The 16,615-nt window shown below is 49.7% G+C and overlaps 1 protein-coding gene across 2 annotated transcripts in view; it reads left to right on the forward strand.

Annotated features, from left to right (window-relative positions):
• CLMN (calmin) overlaps positions 1–16,615 on the forward strand; it is a 102,119-nt gene that overhangs the window by 60,355 nt on the left and 25,149 nt on the right. For both annotated transcript variants that reach the window (XM_033107743.1, XM_033107744.1), the window contains exons 2-4: positions 6,777–6,838; positions 11,969–12,064; positions 13,842–13,925. In XM_033107743.1, coding sequence (XP_032963634.1) covers positions 6,777–6,838; positions 11,969–12,064; positions 13,842–13,925 — 242 coding nt within the window. The remainder of the gene's footprint in view (positions 1–6,776; positions 6,839–11,968; positions 12,065–13,841; positions 13,926–16,615) is intronic.

The raw sequence follows: 16,615 nt of genomic DNA on the forward strand, positions 1-16,615 counted from the left end.
AACATTAAGGTTACATACTCCCTCTCTGTCCTGATGCCCCTTAGCACATCCCCGGCTTGCACAAAGGACAAAGGAGAGAAGGCTGTGGAGAAGCCCGAGAGGGAGGGAGGGCTCTGCCAGCTCTAACCGCCACTTCTCTGCTCACTTATTTGTAGGAGTTGCGTGCCGCTTGGCCTGTGGTCCCAAAGAGGGTTTTGCATTTTATTACCAAAGTCTCGATAAAAGGGACTTGGGTCAGAGCAAACATTTGGGAAGGAAAAACAAAGGAAATTAAATGCAAAATCACGGCTGGTGCAAACCACATGGAGGCCTCGGCTTTAATACTGCCAGAGCCAATGGGGGGAAGTGGCCCCCAGGAGTCGGAACCAAAGGACGTCGGCCTGGTACTCCTGAAGCCTGGCCCCTCTCCTGTTTGAAAAAAAATTGCCGTTTAATTTGTTTCTGAGTTTTATTTCTCAAGTGAACCAGCATGGGGCCATGTAATGAGGTTGTGTTTCTGGGAGGTGTTGAAAGACGGGGGAAGGAGTGAAACCACCGGGCAGGGGCCCCGCTGCATCCAGACGAGGTGGGCCCCTTCTTGGAGCAGCCTCGGCTCCTGGGATTCAGCAGATCGAAGGCTGGAGGGACAGGCAGGGGCCACCCGAATGCTGGCTGCTCTGGGCACTGTCCATGGGCGGTAGGTGCCCATGTGTGGGCCGGTGACAGTCCGGTTGGTGGACTCTTTGTCAGCTGCCTGCATGAGGTGTGGTAAAGACCGCTTGAATGCGTTTGATCCTCACGAGGAAGTTGGTACAATGATTCCCATTGTACAGATGGGTGAACCGAAGCCCTGAGAGCAGAACCTCCCTTGTTCAAGGTCACTCAGAGGAGAGCTCTCTCGTTTGCTGAAACTTTTCTCTGTTTGTCGTGGGAGCAAAGCTGAGATAGGAGCAACCTGGGGTGGTTGCACAGGTTCTCTGGAGGGTTTCTCACCCCTGGCACAGCTGACGTTCGGGGTCGGATCACTCTGTGTTTAGCAGCGGTTGTCTTGCATAGAGTGTTGACCAGGAGCCATCGCCTCTACCCACTAGATGCCAGTAGAACACCCCCTCAGTGATGACGATCAAAAATGTCTCCAGCTCTACCAAATGTCCTCTGGGGACAGAGTCACCCCTGGTTGAGCACCCCTGGCTGAGAGCTAGGCCTTGAGGGCTCCAACCTGTATAGTCCCCAGCATGGGGACAGGGGTGAGGGCAGTCGGAAGGCAGGAGTACTGCCTGGAGGCAGGGCACTGAGCCCACCAGCCTGTCTGAAGAGCGGAGCTCCCAGGGGATTCGTGTGAGAAGCTGACAGAGGACCCTGCAAACGTGTGGGAGGCACATGAGGTAGTGTCACCCTGGAGCGCAGCTTCAAATCCCGATCTCCTATTTAAACTCCCTGTGCCTCAGGCTCCTCATCTGTGAAATGTAGGCAGTGGTAGACCAGCTTTACAGGAATGTCCGTGGGCTTGCAGAAGAGGTAGCATGGTAACTCCTTTTGGTGGTTGTGCGTAGGAAGTGGTGGCCACTGCTCTCAGGCCCCGGCTGCTGCTTTCAGGGCCTTCACAGGTTCTCGATGGGGTGGGCCCCCTGAGTTGCATCTCTTCTCCTGTACATCAGCTGTGGTGATGGAGGGGAAGTGAGCCTTTTGTCCCCGAGCGGTGCTGGAGCTCACCTGGAGTCTGTCGCTGTGGCAGGTCAGGTGGGCTGCCCGGCGGTCTGCACCACCCAGCCGGCGCTGCTCAGCCTCCTGTGCCTGTGGCTTAGAGATGAGGTCACAGGTGGGGCTGTCCCATCTACCTCCCTCCTCCCGCCCAGGCAGCACCTATGAACCTGGAAACAAATGCTCCCCACTCACCAGTCTAGATGGACGTCACAAGATAAGTCTCCCCTGCGGGAATTCAGGCCTCCTAGGTAAATTCTGATTCATCTCTCAGAATAATCAGAGACCTCCCAACTGTATGAATTTAGGGACTAAAGGCAAGATCAGGAAGAGCCCTTTGGATAAAGAAAGAAAGGAAATGACTTGTTTTTGGCCCACGTTCAGTAAGCGATACCACACGTAATGGCAGCACGCCTGGGAGTTGTATTCGTGTCCCCATCCTCTGGTCCGCTGGCCCCATCCACTGGCTCCAGGCTGCCCGCTCTTTCTCCTGTGCCCGCTGACGTTCCCATGGCATTCTCTACTCTGCCCAAAGATAACCAAACAACTGTGCTACTTGTCCCTTCCCAGTTAAGACCCAGCTTCTCAAACTGTGCACCGTGGTCACCCGCCAAGCAGGTTAAAATGCCTTGGGCCCCAGAGACATCCTGGATGGGGGCCAGGAATTACCGTGCTAACTGTCACCCCAGAAGCTCCTGATGTTAGTGATCCATGGGCCATGGTTTGAGAAACGCCGAGGCATTTACTGATCACACTGAAATTGTGTCCAGTGGTATCTCTCTGCATGCATTAGTGCTGTGTGTGTGTGTGTGTGTGTGTGTGTGTGTGTGTGTGTCTGGGAGGATGGTCAATAAAATGTCATTAGTGGTGAGCTCTGGATATAATGAGATTTCAAGAGATTTTGGATATATTTCTCTATGCTTTCCTATACGGTTTTAATTGTTTATAATGAGTGCACAATTTTTAGAAACATAAAGCCATCAAATCCTTCTCGTGGGCGGGGAAGAGCAGAAATATTATAGAGGAAATGTTACATAGGATTGAGGTTTGAGGGGAACGTGGGCAGAAGGAAAGAAGGCCACGAGTATAATGAATCTATTTGAACTCCCAGAGCCGTGTCCCTCTGTCTGTGGCTCCCAACATCCACTGGTGGCCTGGAGAAAAGAGGAATGTCACACGTCTCATTTTCACGTTGTCTGTTTTTGGAAAAGCAGGGGCCACAGCCATGCCTGGGGATTTGAGACGGTGGAGTTGAGCCTGAGGGCTGGGTTTTCCCTTCTGTCTCTGTCCCTGGAGTTCTGGGTCGTTCTCCTGCACTCTGGCCCGGCACTTGGGCACCCCGGCCAGCCAGGCATGGTGATTTTACAGCACTGTCGTTACCCTGTTGTAGCCCAGTAAACCCACACTGGGCCCCACAAACACTGCGTGAGAAGGCCAGACCCTTCCAGAGAAATGGTTTCCTACACCTTTACAACGTGATAGGTGCGGTGGAAAAAAGGGGCCGTTGGATTTATGGAAACTATATAAAGTTTATGGAGTCTTGGCAGGCCAGAAGTAGAAAAGGCCTGCAGAATGGGGGTGGGTATTTTGAAATGGAGAAAACCATGAAAGCATCAGACCTTTATGTCCAGACACCAGACAAACAAAATAGCCCACGTCCAGGGCGTGCTGTGGGACCTTGGCTGCCAGGGAAAGTGAGACTTATGGGACAGCTATTGGGGACGCCTTTCGGGCTGATCCCATCGAGTCTTCACGGCATGCCTGGGAGGGAAGCACAGATCTCCTCCTTCTGTAGAGGGGACACTGAGGCAAAAGTATTTTGAAAGTTATGAACTTGCCCAAGGTCACGCAGCTAATGGTGTGGGGCTCTCCAATGGATGTTCTGGGGCAGGCTAAATTCGCAGTCTCTCTTTCTCTCTCTTTCTCTCTCTCTCTCTCTCTCTCTCTCTCTCCTGTGTATTGAGTGATGTGTCCCAGTTTCACGTCCAGGAAATCTGGTCTCCATACCTGATTTTAGTTTGGGACTCATCTGCGATTTAGTCTCACTATCTCCGGGTATCTTGGGTCACCACCTTATCTTCCCATGGGTCAGCTTTGCTGTCGAAGCGGATTTGTGCTCCGATTTGCCCACTGGCTGTGGCTGGAATGGAAGTGAAGCCTCCCGGGTGTTGGCTCTGGGTCAAGGCCGGGCTAGAATGTTGTGCTTGCCTTCAGGAGTCCCTTCGTGTCCTGCTTCTGCCGTGGGGTCCTCTTAGGACCCCTGGAGCAACACCCCACAGGGCCTGTAATCACCTCTTCCCATCTCATCTGTCCTAGAAATTTTTAATTCATTTCTCTTTGCACATGTGCTTTGTGGAGTCCATGTTGTCTCTCGGACTTGGCTGTGACTCCTGGGAGTCCAGATTCTGGGAATGCTGAATTGTTTATCTCTGGTGTTGCCCCCGGGTCTGGCACAGTTCCTAGTGTGTAATAATCACTCAATAAGTATCAGCTGGGAGTGGGGGATGGATGGATGAATGGGTACATCGTTAGATGGAAAGTTGGGTAGATAGATGGATTGGTGGGTGGGTCGGTGGATGGATGGATGGATGGATGGATGGATGGATGGGGTATATTTAGACTAACAGACACCCACGTCCTCGTTTACACCTTTCCACACAGTTAAACCAACAGCCTAACCCGGGTTCTCTCAGGCTTTCACTGAATGCACTTCTGTTTCATACTTTGCTCTCTCTGAAGCCATATGGTGAAACCAGCCTGAGTGTTTGAATGTGTGTGTAAATACTTTACAATCCCCATAAACTTGTTTAAAGACAGGTGGGGGGTGAAAGTATAAACTGGGGCAGCCTTTTGGGAGGGCAATTTGGAAGTAGCTATTAAAATTTTAAATGTGCCTACCACTAAGACCCAGCAGTTCCACTGTTAGTTGTCAAGCATGAGAAATATATTCCTGCGTGTTTTGCATAAAGAATCCCATACCAGCGTGCTTGTACAAGGATGCTGGTTGCTGCACTGTTGATTACACTGTGACACTGTGACCATGAGCAGGGATGGTAGGTAAACTGTGGCACACCCACGTTACAGGAAAAGCTGCAGAAAGATCTCCAATGGGGAGAGCGTTCTCTTCAATCGTGTGGAAAGCTCTGAGACTCTATAACTCATGGCCCTCAGCAAATGCCCCCCTCCCTACCTCATTTCTCTCAGCTTCTTTTCCTTTCACCCTCCTCTCCTTACCCACGAAACAGTTTACTGGAATTAGATATTTAATCCTTAATGCCTACTTGCCAGGGACCTTCCCTTACAGAAAAGGAGGAAAAGGAGAGAAAAGCAGTCGTATAAAACATCATTACTGTCTGCTGGCTCTTCAATTAAAAAGATTGAGAGGCACAATATTAAAATTTGATTTACGGGCACCACTATCTACCCAATAATGAGGCCGAGAGGAAGAAAGACCTATAGTTGTTACAGAAAACTGTAGCCTTTTTTTCTCCCCCAGGAGATAAATTGCCTCTCATTTTCTTATTGCTAAAGAAACGTGAAATGGTTTTAAGCCTCTGTGATGTGTTCTTCCAACATGTTGAAATCCAGAATTTGGTATTTCGGGAGTCAGCTGGTGCTGACATTTCTTCCTCAGAGGCATAGTGGCTTGAGCTTCGGGGCTGCTTCCTGGTGCACCCAGCATCCAACCCCAGCACTGGCACCGCCACCCATTGCAAAAACGCCCTCTGGGTCCTAGGACACCAAGCCAGCTAATGCCACAGAGCTCAGGAGGGAAAAGCACAGAATCTGAATCCCAACTTTGCTGCGTATTTGCTTTTTGACCCTCATTTTCTTCATCTGTGGAACAGGAGCGATAATCTTAGTAACTGTGTGACTTTGAGCAAGTACCCCAGTTTTCCCATCTGAAGGTTCTAATAGTCCCCGTCTCTGAGGGCGGCAGTAGGGTTAAATACAGTGAATGCAGGTAAAGTGCCTAGATGGGTTCCTGCCACAGCCAATGCTCGGTACATATTTTAAAATCATTATCATCACTAATGCAGATGTCTTTGCCGTAATTGGAAGAACTGGGATTCAAACCCAGACCTTCCCTTTCCAGGCTGCTGATGGGGGACAGACAGACCTGGGGGTGATACCCAGCTGTGCCTCTCTCCAGCAGGTGCCCTGGGCAAGTCATGGTACCCCTCTGAGTCCCATTTTGTTCACCTGTAAAATAATAGTTTCTACTCTGCAGGCGGTGTTGTCAGGTTTAAAGATTAATGGAAACGAGGTGCCCAGGACACAATTAGTGCTGGGTAGATGGCAGTAACACTTGAAAAGGAAAGATCTTTCATAAGAAATCTGTTTGGGAAATGCTATCCCCTGGGAGAAGAAATCTGTGTCTGGTTTGTGTCCTGGTTCACGGGGGCTCTGACTCAGCAGCTGCCCGCAGAGCTCTCCCTTCCTGACAGCCGTTAGATGTCTCCTGGGTCTCAAAATAACAGCGGCAAAGAAAAAAAAAAGAGTAGCTCTTGTGCCAGGAACTGTGTTGAATTGACTTGCAGGATGGCAGGTACCTTCAGGCAGCCTGGAAGTGAGCAGATCAGACGTGGGGAAGGGACTGACCCCAGGACACAAAGCTGGGAGCTGGCAGGGCTAAGGGTCCAACCCAGGAGTGTCCCATCCTGCCCACCACACGCTGGCACCTTCCAGAGCCCCATCCCAATTCCTCACCACTGACCTCCCCTTGCCCAGTGCCCGTCACCGCAGCTCCATCTCTGCAGCCAGGCACCTCGTGGTTTTCATTTGTACCTTCCATTTGACTCTTCTTAAGCTGGAGAGTCGAATGCCCTAGTGCTCATGTTAGGTTGCGTACAACATTCTGTTCTGTGTGTCTGATTTCGTGGGTATTTAATCGATATCAGATGCTCGCGGGTGGAGGGAGGGCACTGGGGAAAATGGATTCTAGGTGCCCCTGAACCCCTTGCCAACTCCCTTGCTGTTCACACGTGGACCCTCCAGGGCTGTCTCCATCAACCTAGAATGCCCCTTGGGAAATGGAGGGCGGGATTCGTCCCGGATTTCCTTTCGTTCAGCTAACGGCATTTCTTTGTTTCCAGTTGAGAGGGAAAATGTGCAGAAGAGAACCTTCACTCGATGGATAAACCTACATCTAGAGAAGGTAAGCGGCGTGCTTGGTTGGGGTTTTGGTAACTGGTGGGTGCGTCCATAACTGAGTGAACACAGTAGCACAGTGGGGGCAAGTGCGGGCTCTGTGTTTTCTGGTGGTGGTAGTGCTGTTTTCGTTCGTTCATTTAAACCTCTATCGAGTGCATTCTCACTGCCGGTATCAAGCTCAGTGCTCGGAACACAAGGGAACGTAAGACACAGTGATGTCCTCCTGGGGTTGTCAGTCTAGTTGGGGAAGGAGAGCGAGGTCTCTCTTTAAATAGGAACGATGAGCAAAAGCTAGAAGACATTCATTCATTGCTGAACAGCCCAGACACGTCCATGGACAGGAAGCGAGGGTGATCGCGACTTCCAGAAGGTGGTGGAGGGAGGGGGGCTGTCAGTTATGAGCCATTGGTAGGTGTTTGGATTGATTTATGCAAGAACCCTTGACACCTTTTATCAAAACCAGATCCCGTGATTAATCACATAATGTTGCCATTGGTCAATATATTACCTGGCCCTTTGGGGCATCAGGCACCCTACTCAGTGCATCACAGGTCTCCTCTAATCCCCATGACAACCCTCATTACCCTCTTTCCCCCGTTATGAGTGAGGAAACAGAGGCTCATGCCTTCCTGCAATCCCACAACCAGAAAGAAGGAAGCCCTTTCTTTGGCTTCTCCTTCGTTTCCCCTTTTTCTTTCTATCTAACATCCTCTGGTCCGGCAGATTTGAATTGCATTTTGTCCGCGAGCTTCTCAGGCACGCACACCAGAAAATAGAAGCTCCTCCTGAGACGCAGACAAAAGGATGAGCAGCAAAGGGGCAGGAATGGGAAGTGCGGGAACAGCCCCAGTGAGAAATCCCAGCCCTCCTGCCGTGCTAGGTTAGCCCTTGGCCCAGAACATTCTGTGTTGCTCTGGGCTCGGGGAGGAGAGATTATTTTTCTCTTTATAAGAAAGCTGACTGATGAAGATTCATTTCACTCCACTTCTTGCTTCTGAAATTCCACTATGCGATGCTCCAAATAGACCCAATTGCCCTTCTCGTTGCTTGGTAAACCCAGTGGTATTCAAGCACCCCACTTTAGTTTAGATATATTTTCTCTCCTACCTGCTTAAATAGTACAAGAGTAACTATTTACCTCCCTTTAAGTGAACCCCAATGAAGGTTCTTAGAAGAAATTATTGAAATGGTTAGAAAGCAGAGAGAATAAATGTGGTTTTTAAGAAGTGGAGCTCTGGACCAAAATTTGAATATGCACACTTGACCTTTAGGCCTGTGATGTGACATGTCCCGAGCAGCACTTGGCCTCCCACACTTCTGTTCCCCGCCTGTAGAATGGGTTACACTGGGCCCAGGAGGCTCCTGAACTCTTCAGGGGAAAGACTACATATCACGGATGAAGTGTTATAAATCATTGGCCAGTTGTTTGGACTCTTGGTGCATTTTCGGCAGGGCTCATAAAGTGAAGTGTTATTTCTGGAAAAAAGGAAAACCGTTTCCCAAACCTGAGTTCACTGAAATCCTAAATTAATGTCTGATGTGTGTCAGGGTAGCTGGAAATTCCTCCTGGTGGACAGAGGGTAGCCATGGCGTCTTTCTTTCTTTCATTCTTTATTTTATTTTATTTTTTTAAATTAAGAAACAAATACAGGGAAGTACAGAGGGTAACATAGCAAAACCCCATGCACGCACTCACCACAGCAAATGAGCCTCCGTTAGCATTTATTATATCAAGGCTTTTCTCCTTGACCATGCTCAGCTCCTTCTGCAAGGCAGGTGGGTAGCACCCACTCCGAAGATAAATCAGATAGCACCTGAAACTGATTCCTAATAAACAGGGCAAAATTAACAGCCACGTTACCAACCTCGAGACTTTCAAGAACAACCTTTCATGTAAAGGAAACCCAGGAACTCCTTGGGGCATTGGGCTTAACTGCAATTTGAAGGCTGTCAGAAATATTTACTGAGCCTCTGGCTTCTGGAAAAATTCCTTAATTTACCGAAGGAGTTAGATCATGAAGAAAGCCCTGGGGGTGCTGTTTACTCGGCCATACCGATCCCATGAAGCCCACGGAACGTTTGGGGCCCCAGGAGTGTTTTCACTGGAGCGGTTTCAGTTTCTCCGGCTGCCATCTCGCAGGATGGACTGCAGCCAGGGCTCCCTGTGCCAGCGCTGCTGCTGAGGTTCGTGCAGACACTGTCAATGGAAGTGATTCTCCAGGTTCGAGTTGAATGCAAGGCTTGGCCACGGTTGGGACTGGTAACTGGAAATTGTGTTAGTCCATCTATCAGGCCCTGTTTTGTTCAGGTCTGGCGATTTCTGCCTCGCATGAGCTGGGTAAGATTTCCGTAAGAGTCTCTGTAACCTGATGCTCTTGGACTAGGCCTGGAATGTGCCCAAGGAGCTGCGGGAGTTGGCAAAGAAAATAACTTGCCTTTTTGGTTCAAAGTCTCCGTTGCCCTTGAAGCAAAGCTTCTTTCTGTGCACCTGTGGGTGGAATCGTCCTGCATGTTGACTCACAGGGGGCCGGGGGGCTCGTATAAGGGCTAAGGAAATGCCACCTTCCTTAATAAAAAAACCAAAACACGGACCCTCCAAGGCTATCCCGGGAAGGAGGCCTTCCCGGAGGAAAAGGGAGCCTGGGCCACAGCTCCACCGAGTTCCCAAGACTTGCCTTACCCCTGCGTCTTGGGCTGGTTACAGCTGCCACCACCCCCCTTACCACCCCCACCCCCATTAATCCTGTCTCCTCTGTGAACACCCCCTTCATTGTACCCAGGAGCAGAGAGCACCCAGCCTAACTGTTCTGATGTTGCTCAAGGCCCCAGTACTGAAAGGTAAACAGAGAATTCTTGCTGATGTAAGGGCTTATTAAAAAGGCACATTTCTAGGCCCTATTCCCTAAGATTCTGTTGCAGTCCTAACCATACTGCATAAAAGACTTACTATCAAGCTTTAGTCAACAGACACCTTTCTTCAAGCAGTCTTATCTGGAACCCTAAACAAAGGCCCGTAAGAGCTGAGCCTCAATGATGAAGGAGGTGCAGTGGATCAGCCTCTTGCGTGACGTCCCTCGGCCCCCGTAAGCCTCCCTAACGCTGCTCTGCTGAAGTTGAGGGTTCTGCGAAACCCAGTTTGCAGATGCATGCACTGGAGCATCTGACTGACAAGTTCCCACCGGCCCCTGGGACTCCAAGCCATGTCCAGCCAAACTCTTGGTGGGTACGGTGGTGTTGGTTCCTAGACAGCAGACCTCTCCAGGGCTCGGGTCAGAGAGGAAACCTGGGGTGGCTTCCAGCTCTTCCCACCCAAGTCCCTTCACACTCCAGATCCTGTGTGGAGAGGTGCGTTTTCCCCAGGGAGAGGGAAGAGCCTAGGTGAGTTGGGGCTGAGGGTGCCATTTACTGACCCAGGGAACCCAGGAAGAGAATCAAGTAGGGTGGAGAGAGGATGCTTCAAGGCCCGTTACCTGCAGAGAGGTCCTAGCTAAAGACATCTCCCTTTCAGCACATACAGCTATGAAGCATACATCCCCCTGCACGAAATGTCTGGCTAAAGAGGGCACCCCAAGACTCTGCAGGAAGGAAGCCCCTTCATAGTACACTGGTTTGATTGATGGCAGTAATCTGGGAAGGAAGGTGCTATGTCAGGCACTTTACCTGCGTGATCTCATTTCATTTTAGCTCCCGTCCTCTGAGGTAGGTCAGATTCCTCACCTGACCTTGGAGCCAAAGACACTCAGACCCAGGGAGGTTAGGGAAAATGCCCAAGGCCACGTTCCTGTTGAGGGTAGAGCCTGGCTTTGAAGTCAGGTGTGTCTTAGCCCTTTGCTTCTTGGTGGGACCAGTGAAAGGTGCATCTTGAAATAATGCTGGTTTATCTCAGGAAACCTGACTTTTATAGATGAAACAAGCAGTGACATTCCATTGATTAAAATTTTCCTACAATTTTAACTAGTGTGACTTGTTACAATGAGTATGTATTACTTCTGTACCTAAATATATAAATATATATCAACATGTACCATGTTTCCCTGAAAATAAGACCTAGCCAGACAATCAGCTCTAAAGCATCTTTTGGAGCAAAAATTAATATGAAACGCGGTATTATATTATATTATATTATACTATATTAGATTAGATTTTATTATTATACCCAGTCTTATATTATAGTAAAATAATACCGGGTCTTGTATTAATTTTTGCTCCAAAAGACGCATTAGAGCTGATTGTCCGGTTAGGTCTTATTTTCGGGGAAACACTGTACATATAAATCAGCCTCTCAAACTTGGAGTTCGTAACAGACCTGCAAACGTGGGGGTAGAAGAAGAGTCTCCCCTCATCCAACCACCCAGCACTCAATAGGCCAGTTGAGTGTCTGTCCTCCCTTTGCTACCTCCCAACAAGTTGTACATACCAGCCACCTTCCCGGCTTCCGCTGCCAAGGGTGCCCCCTCTCCAGACTTGGATGAAATATGAATGAAGTGACACGTGGCACCTCAGGAAGGTGCACATGTGGAGACTGAGCAGTGTTGGAGATGGGGGAGCCCTGCCAACATCTGGACCGAGGCCCTGAGGGTAACTGTTAAGGTCATGCCATCACGCTTTGGACCCAGGCTGTACTTAGGGTCAGCCAGTGTGTCCCAGTGAGGAAATAGAACTGTACGAAAGAGCTGACTCGTCCAAACACTGGGCTAGCTGCCCAGCCTCTGAGCCTTGGGGTCCCCAAATCTGGGGTGAAGGGCTTGCACCCAGGTAATTTCATATGAGCCCTGCTTCTAGGAAGGCTGTGACCACGGCACGCCATTTCTTTCTCCCCTCAAGGAGAAACCTGGATGTAATGTGTGATTCTGGGGTCAGATCACAGGTTAGAAGGGTCCCCAGGGGTCACTTGTTCGATGGTGCCCTTGACGCCCTTTCCTCCACAGCTCCTCAGTGACCCACTGCCTGGCTATGCCCTGCAGGGGACGGGCTTGCTCCCTCCCTGGACGGGCTGTGCTGCCTGTAGACAGATGTGCTTGTCGGGACGTTTCCTTTTACGTGAAACCTGCGGCTCCGACATAGTTCTCTGGGTTGCACAGGTCACCAATCAGGAGATCACTAATCGGCTGCTTATTTTCTCATTCTTCCATAGTGCAACCCACCTCTAGAAGTTAAAGATTTATTCGTTGACATACAAGATGGAAAAATCCTAATGGCTTTGTTAGAAGTCCTGTCTGGGCGAAATCTGGTACGTATGTCACAGAAGGGTCAGGAAAAAAATCAAACACAAAGGAAAACAGTGCTGATGGTTTCTTTGCAATACAGATCTGCGTACATATCTGGTCATACGTAAATCCTGTGACAAACTGAAGGGTGACAGTCCTTTCTCAGTGACTGAGTCTGACAAAATCACGTGTACTAAGATAAAAAGATTCTAAGCAGCATCTTTTTTTTTTTTTTTTTTTTTTTTTTTTTTTTTTTTTTTTTTTTAGCAAATATACTTTAGTCAGTAAATGAATAAAAAACCCAGTGTTTCCTGTGAGTCTGTTAAGGTTAAAGATTAGAACTAGAACATTATAGTTTAGCTAGCCAGCCATTTTATTACAACCAAAATTCTATCATCTATCCCAAGGCTGAAAGTAGAACTGGTGGCTTCTTATAGGTAAAAACCTTCTTATAAGTATGACTGAAATTGAATTGAACCCTTTGACCTTGAGATCCATTTCACTTTGACCTTAGCCGAGCCTCTGCACGTTGTGTGTTTTTGCTGTGTGCATGGTGGTCCTCTCCCTGCTTCACAGAGCAGGGCTTCTCAACCCCAGCTCTGTGGCTCTGGGTCCAATCACTCTTTGTGGTGGGCGGCAGGATGTTTGTTCTTTGCAGGATGTTTGACAGCGTCCTTTGTCACTGGATGCCAGTAGTATCCCCAGGTTTGACAACCAAACATGTCCCTAGACATAGCCAAGTGTCCCTTGGGGATGGGGAGTGTGATGATCTGGCCAAAATGCCAGTCATGTTGAGGTGAGAAACCCTGCTCTAGAGTCAGTGTTAGATTTGCCTAAGGGACCCGCCGTAGCTAATACACAGGTGCCACCTGGACCCATGAGCTTGGCCTGGAGTGTGCACCAGGCGGGACTGACACCCACTGGTTTGCCTTGAATGTAAACCACCCACCTAGGGGAGCATCATCAGCTTCCATTCCAGATGTTTCTCCCGATGATGCTTCCAGTGTGGACAACTAATGATGTCAGAGTTGTGGCTTCTCCAAGTGCATTCTCTCCCTCTCCTGCCCTCTCTCTATGTCTGTCTGTCTCTATCTCTGTCTCTTTGTCTTTCTCTCTGTACCTGTCTGTCTCTCTTTCTCTCTCTGTCTTTTTCTGTCTTAATATCTCTCTCTGTTCCCCTCTCTCTGTGTCTGTCTCTCTGTATCTCTCTTTCTTTCCCACTGTCTGTCTCTCTCCTCCCTGTCTCTCTGCCTGTCTCTGTCTGTCTCTCTTTCTCTTTCTCCCTCTCTGTGTCTGTATCTCTGTCCCACTGTCTGTTTCTCTCCTCCCTGTCTCTCCGCCTGTCTCCGTCTCCCTGTCCCTCTGACCTGGAATAACTGTTCTCTGAGCTTTAGGCAGCAGGAACATCTGCGGCCCCAGGGAGGGACAGCAGATGATTTAGCAGCTGTGTGGTGATGCTCCCAGCGGAGACTCCCTGCCCTGACAGAAACCATCAGCTCTGCGAGAACATGTCACTGAGGGCTCTGGAGGAGGGAAAACTATCAAAAGCCAGGAGCTGGGTCAGAGAGAAAAACCTGACAAATCTGTCCCTTGTTTAACCCCTGAGTCCCCCGTTCACCAACTGGACTGAGTGAAGTCCCGGGAACCATAAATAAGGGCTGGGTTTCAGCTGTGAGTGCCTTTCTTTCTCTTGAGATTAAAGTGAAACCGGGAAAGTAGATAAGCAAACCCGCCGGCACCACAGGGAGTGGAGGGTCTGTGTTGGTTTAACTTCTGGTTTTGCTCTGTTTTGTGTTACAGCTGCATGAGTACAAATCCTCGTCCCACCGTATTTTTCGGTTGAACAACATAGCGAAAGCACTTAAGTTTTTGGAAGATAGCAATGTAAGTATTCGAAACACACATCTTTTTCACGCAGGCCTTTCCTATAGCGAAAAGGACATTATTTGAAGTTCAGTGCTGGTTGCAAGACAAGCATGTAAAGAGAACCCTGCTAAAATGGTCACATTAAGTTTCAATTTAACACACTCGGCTCATTCAGCTTAACTCACTCAGCTAATTTAACTCACCAGCTAATCCATCAGTTGGCAACACAGCCCTTGTCTCCCTGCTCCCCTCCCATCCCCCATGAGGACAAAAACTCCAATGGACACTTAGTTGTGGGAAGGGCGGGACGGTTGACTGGCTGTCAGATCTTTAGGACTTAGCTGACATTTTCTGTTTCCTACCTTGGAATAAAAGTACAGTGAGCATGTCAGAGTGTAAAACTTTCTCATACAACTCAGAATATGGGAGAAGCAAAGCGGAAAGGGGGTGCTAAATGAGCCAGGAAAAATTACAAAATTCTCCCCTCTTTGATGTAACTTTCTAGGCTTAAATTAGCTTTTTCTATGTTTTGGACTCTGCTTCATGTCCTTCAAAAATGGGAACAGATGGCCTAAGAGGGATGTAACTTCCAGTACTCCCCTTCCATTAAGCTTCAGCGATTAATCGGGGTAAAAAACACCCCAGTTTGCCCGACGCGTCAGCACATATGGTAAAACTTCATCATGAAGTGCGATTCACGTGGGGTTCTTGGTAGGAGGCAACAGAAGCTGAGATTGGCTGATATGAGCAGAAAAGGAATTTGTTGAAAGGGTGCCGAGTAATACACAGAGTGACGTAAAAGCTGCGAATCGGAGATGGAACCCAGAGATGCCAGGTGCCGGGACCACTGCAGAGTCCCCCACCCTCCCAATCCAAGGACCTGTGTGGGCATGGCCGCCACTGCACTGTCCCCACTGCCTCTGAGAGAAGGACGTCACTGCCCCCACCACAGCCCCTGGAATGAACTCAGCGTCACACATGCCGATTCAATGGTCTGGGGTCCCCCCCAAGCTGGGGTCCCCACCCACGTCCAGCTGCCAAGAGGAGGAGGGGAAAGCACTTTTGGGGTTTGAAGACAGAGGTGGGCTCTGCCTCCCAAGTTGTGGGGAAAGCCCCAGACGTAGGCGAGAGTTCAGATGGTGCCGGCCAAAAAGCACAGCACAACTCCTAGTGGCGTCATTCCTAACAGCCAAAAGGTGGGAACAACCCAAATACCCATCAGCGGACGAGTGGATAAACAACATACCGTATGTTCATAAGATGGAATGTTACTCGGCCGTGAAAAAGAACCAAGTACAGGCTACAACATGGACAAACCTTGAAAATATCATAAAAGATGCCAGACACAAAGGACCACTTACTGCGTGATTCTATTCCTATGAAACGTCCAGGACAGGGCCAGCTCTGGAGTCTGCGAGGAGACTAACGGTTGCTTAGGGTTGACGGGGATTAGGGAGAGGTGGCGTCTCTCTTTGAGGTAATAAAAAGGTTCTGAAATTGACTGGTGACGCTTGTGCACATGTGTGAATACACTAAAAATCATTCGCTTCTGTACTTGAAATGGGTGAATTGAATGGAATGTGAATATATCTGAATAAAGATGTTCTTTAACAAAGCACGTCCTGTATTCGTGACCACGGCTGGCCCCCGGCGGTAGGTCTTCCCGCCATCCTCAGCTCCCACGTGGCAGTTCAGGGCAGAGGTCCTGGGGCACAGCTGCCACATCTTCCCATCCTAGAAGACGACGTGGACTCTCTGAGCCTCAGCTGCCACACCTGCAAAACGGGATGAAAACCAAGCCTGCCTCAGAGAGTCATTGAGGATTAAATGTGCCCAATCCAGGTAGCCTTCAGCCACGTGCTGGCAGAGCAAGGGCTCCGTGACCCGAGGCTGTTACTTCCCCCGCCTCCATGGTCCACTGCTACAGGGGTCACCACACATGGTTCTTCTGAGCCACGTCTGCACCTGAATTCCAAAGGGGTGTGGCTTCTGTGATAGCGTAGCGGGGCCTTGAAACAACAGCCCACGATATTGATCACTCTCACCTGCAGCTTGTTGGCCCCTGCCTGCCTTCCTGCTCTGTCCGCTGCCCCATGGGCCTGTGATGTCGGCAAAACTCTCCCACTGCATTTGTCACAATCACCCAGGGAGGTCAGAGGTTTGCTTCCGACAGCCCTGCGGGGCACAGTTCCTGAGTGTCTTCCGTGGGTCTGGGGCTGCGCTCCGTGCTGGGGCCACGTGGCTGCGTTAGAAGCACGTCTGTGCCTTTAAGAAGCTCAGAGTCTGGCAGGAGAGACTCACACGGACATCACACTGCTCGTCACAGGGGCGTGACGAGAAGCAGTGGTCTTGCGGGCCCGGGGGCTCCGGGCGGGCGGGCACTCCAGGTAGGACTGGCCCAGCACAGGTGTGGCAGTGTCACACACTGAAGTCCTGACCTCTTACCCATCCTTAAATGGTTCCCAAACTGTCTGCAGTAGGTACCTAAGGTACAACAACACGTTACAGCTCCCTTCTCTATTTTTTTGTTTTAAAATCTGGAAATATTCCAAATGTGGATGTGTTAGCTTTGTGCCCTATTTGCCAGGCAGGTGAGACGTAAATGGCCTCATGTCGGGTTGGGGGTGGGGAGTGAGCACAGGTGAGTGAGACAGGAGGAAATGCATTTCAGAGACAGCCTCTGTGCCACTCCCAGAATCCACAAACCA

This window comes from Rhinolophus ferrumequinum, chromosome 6 (genome assembly GCF_004115265.2).
Source record: "Rhinolophus ferrumequinum isolate MPI-CBG mRhiFer1 chromosome 6, mRhiFer1_v1.p, whole genome shotgun sequence".
Lineage (NCBI taxonomy): Eukaryota > Metazoa > Chordata > Mammalia > Chiroptera > Rhinolophidae > Rhinolophus > Rhinolophus ferrumequinum.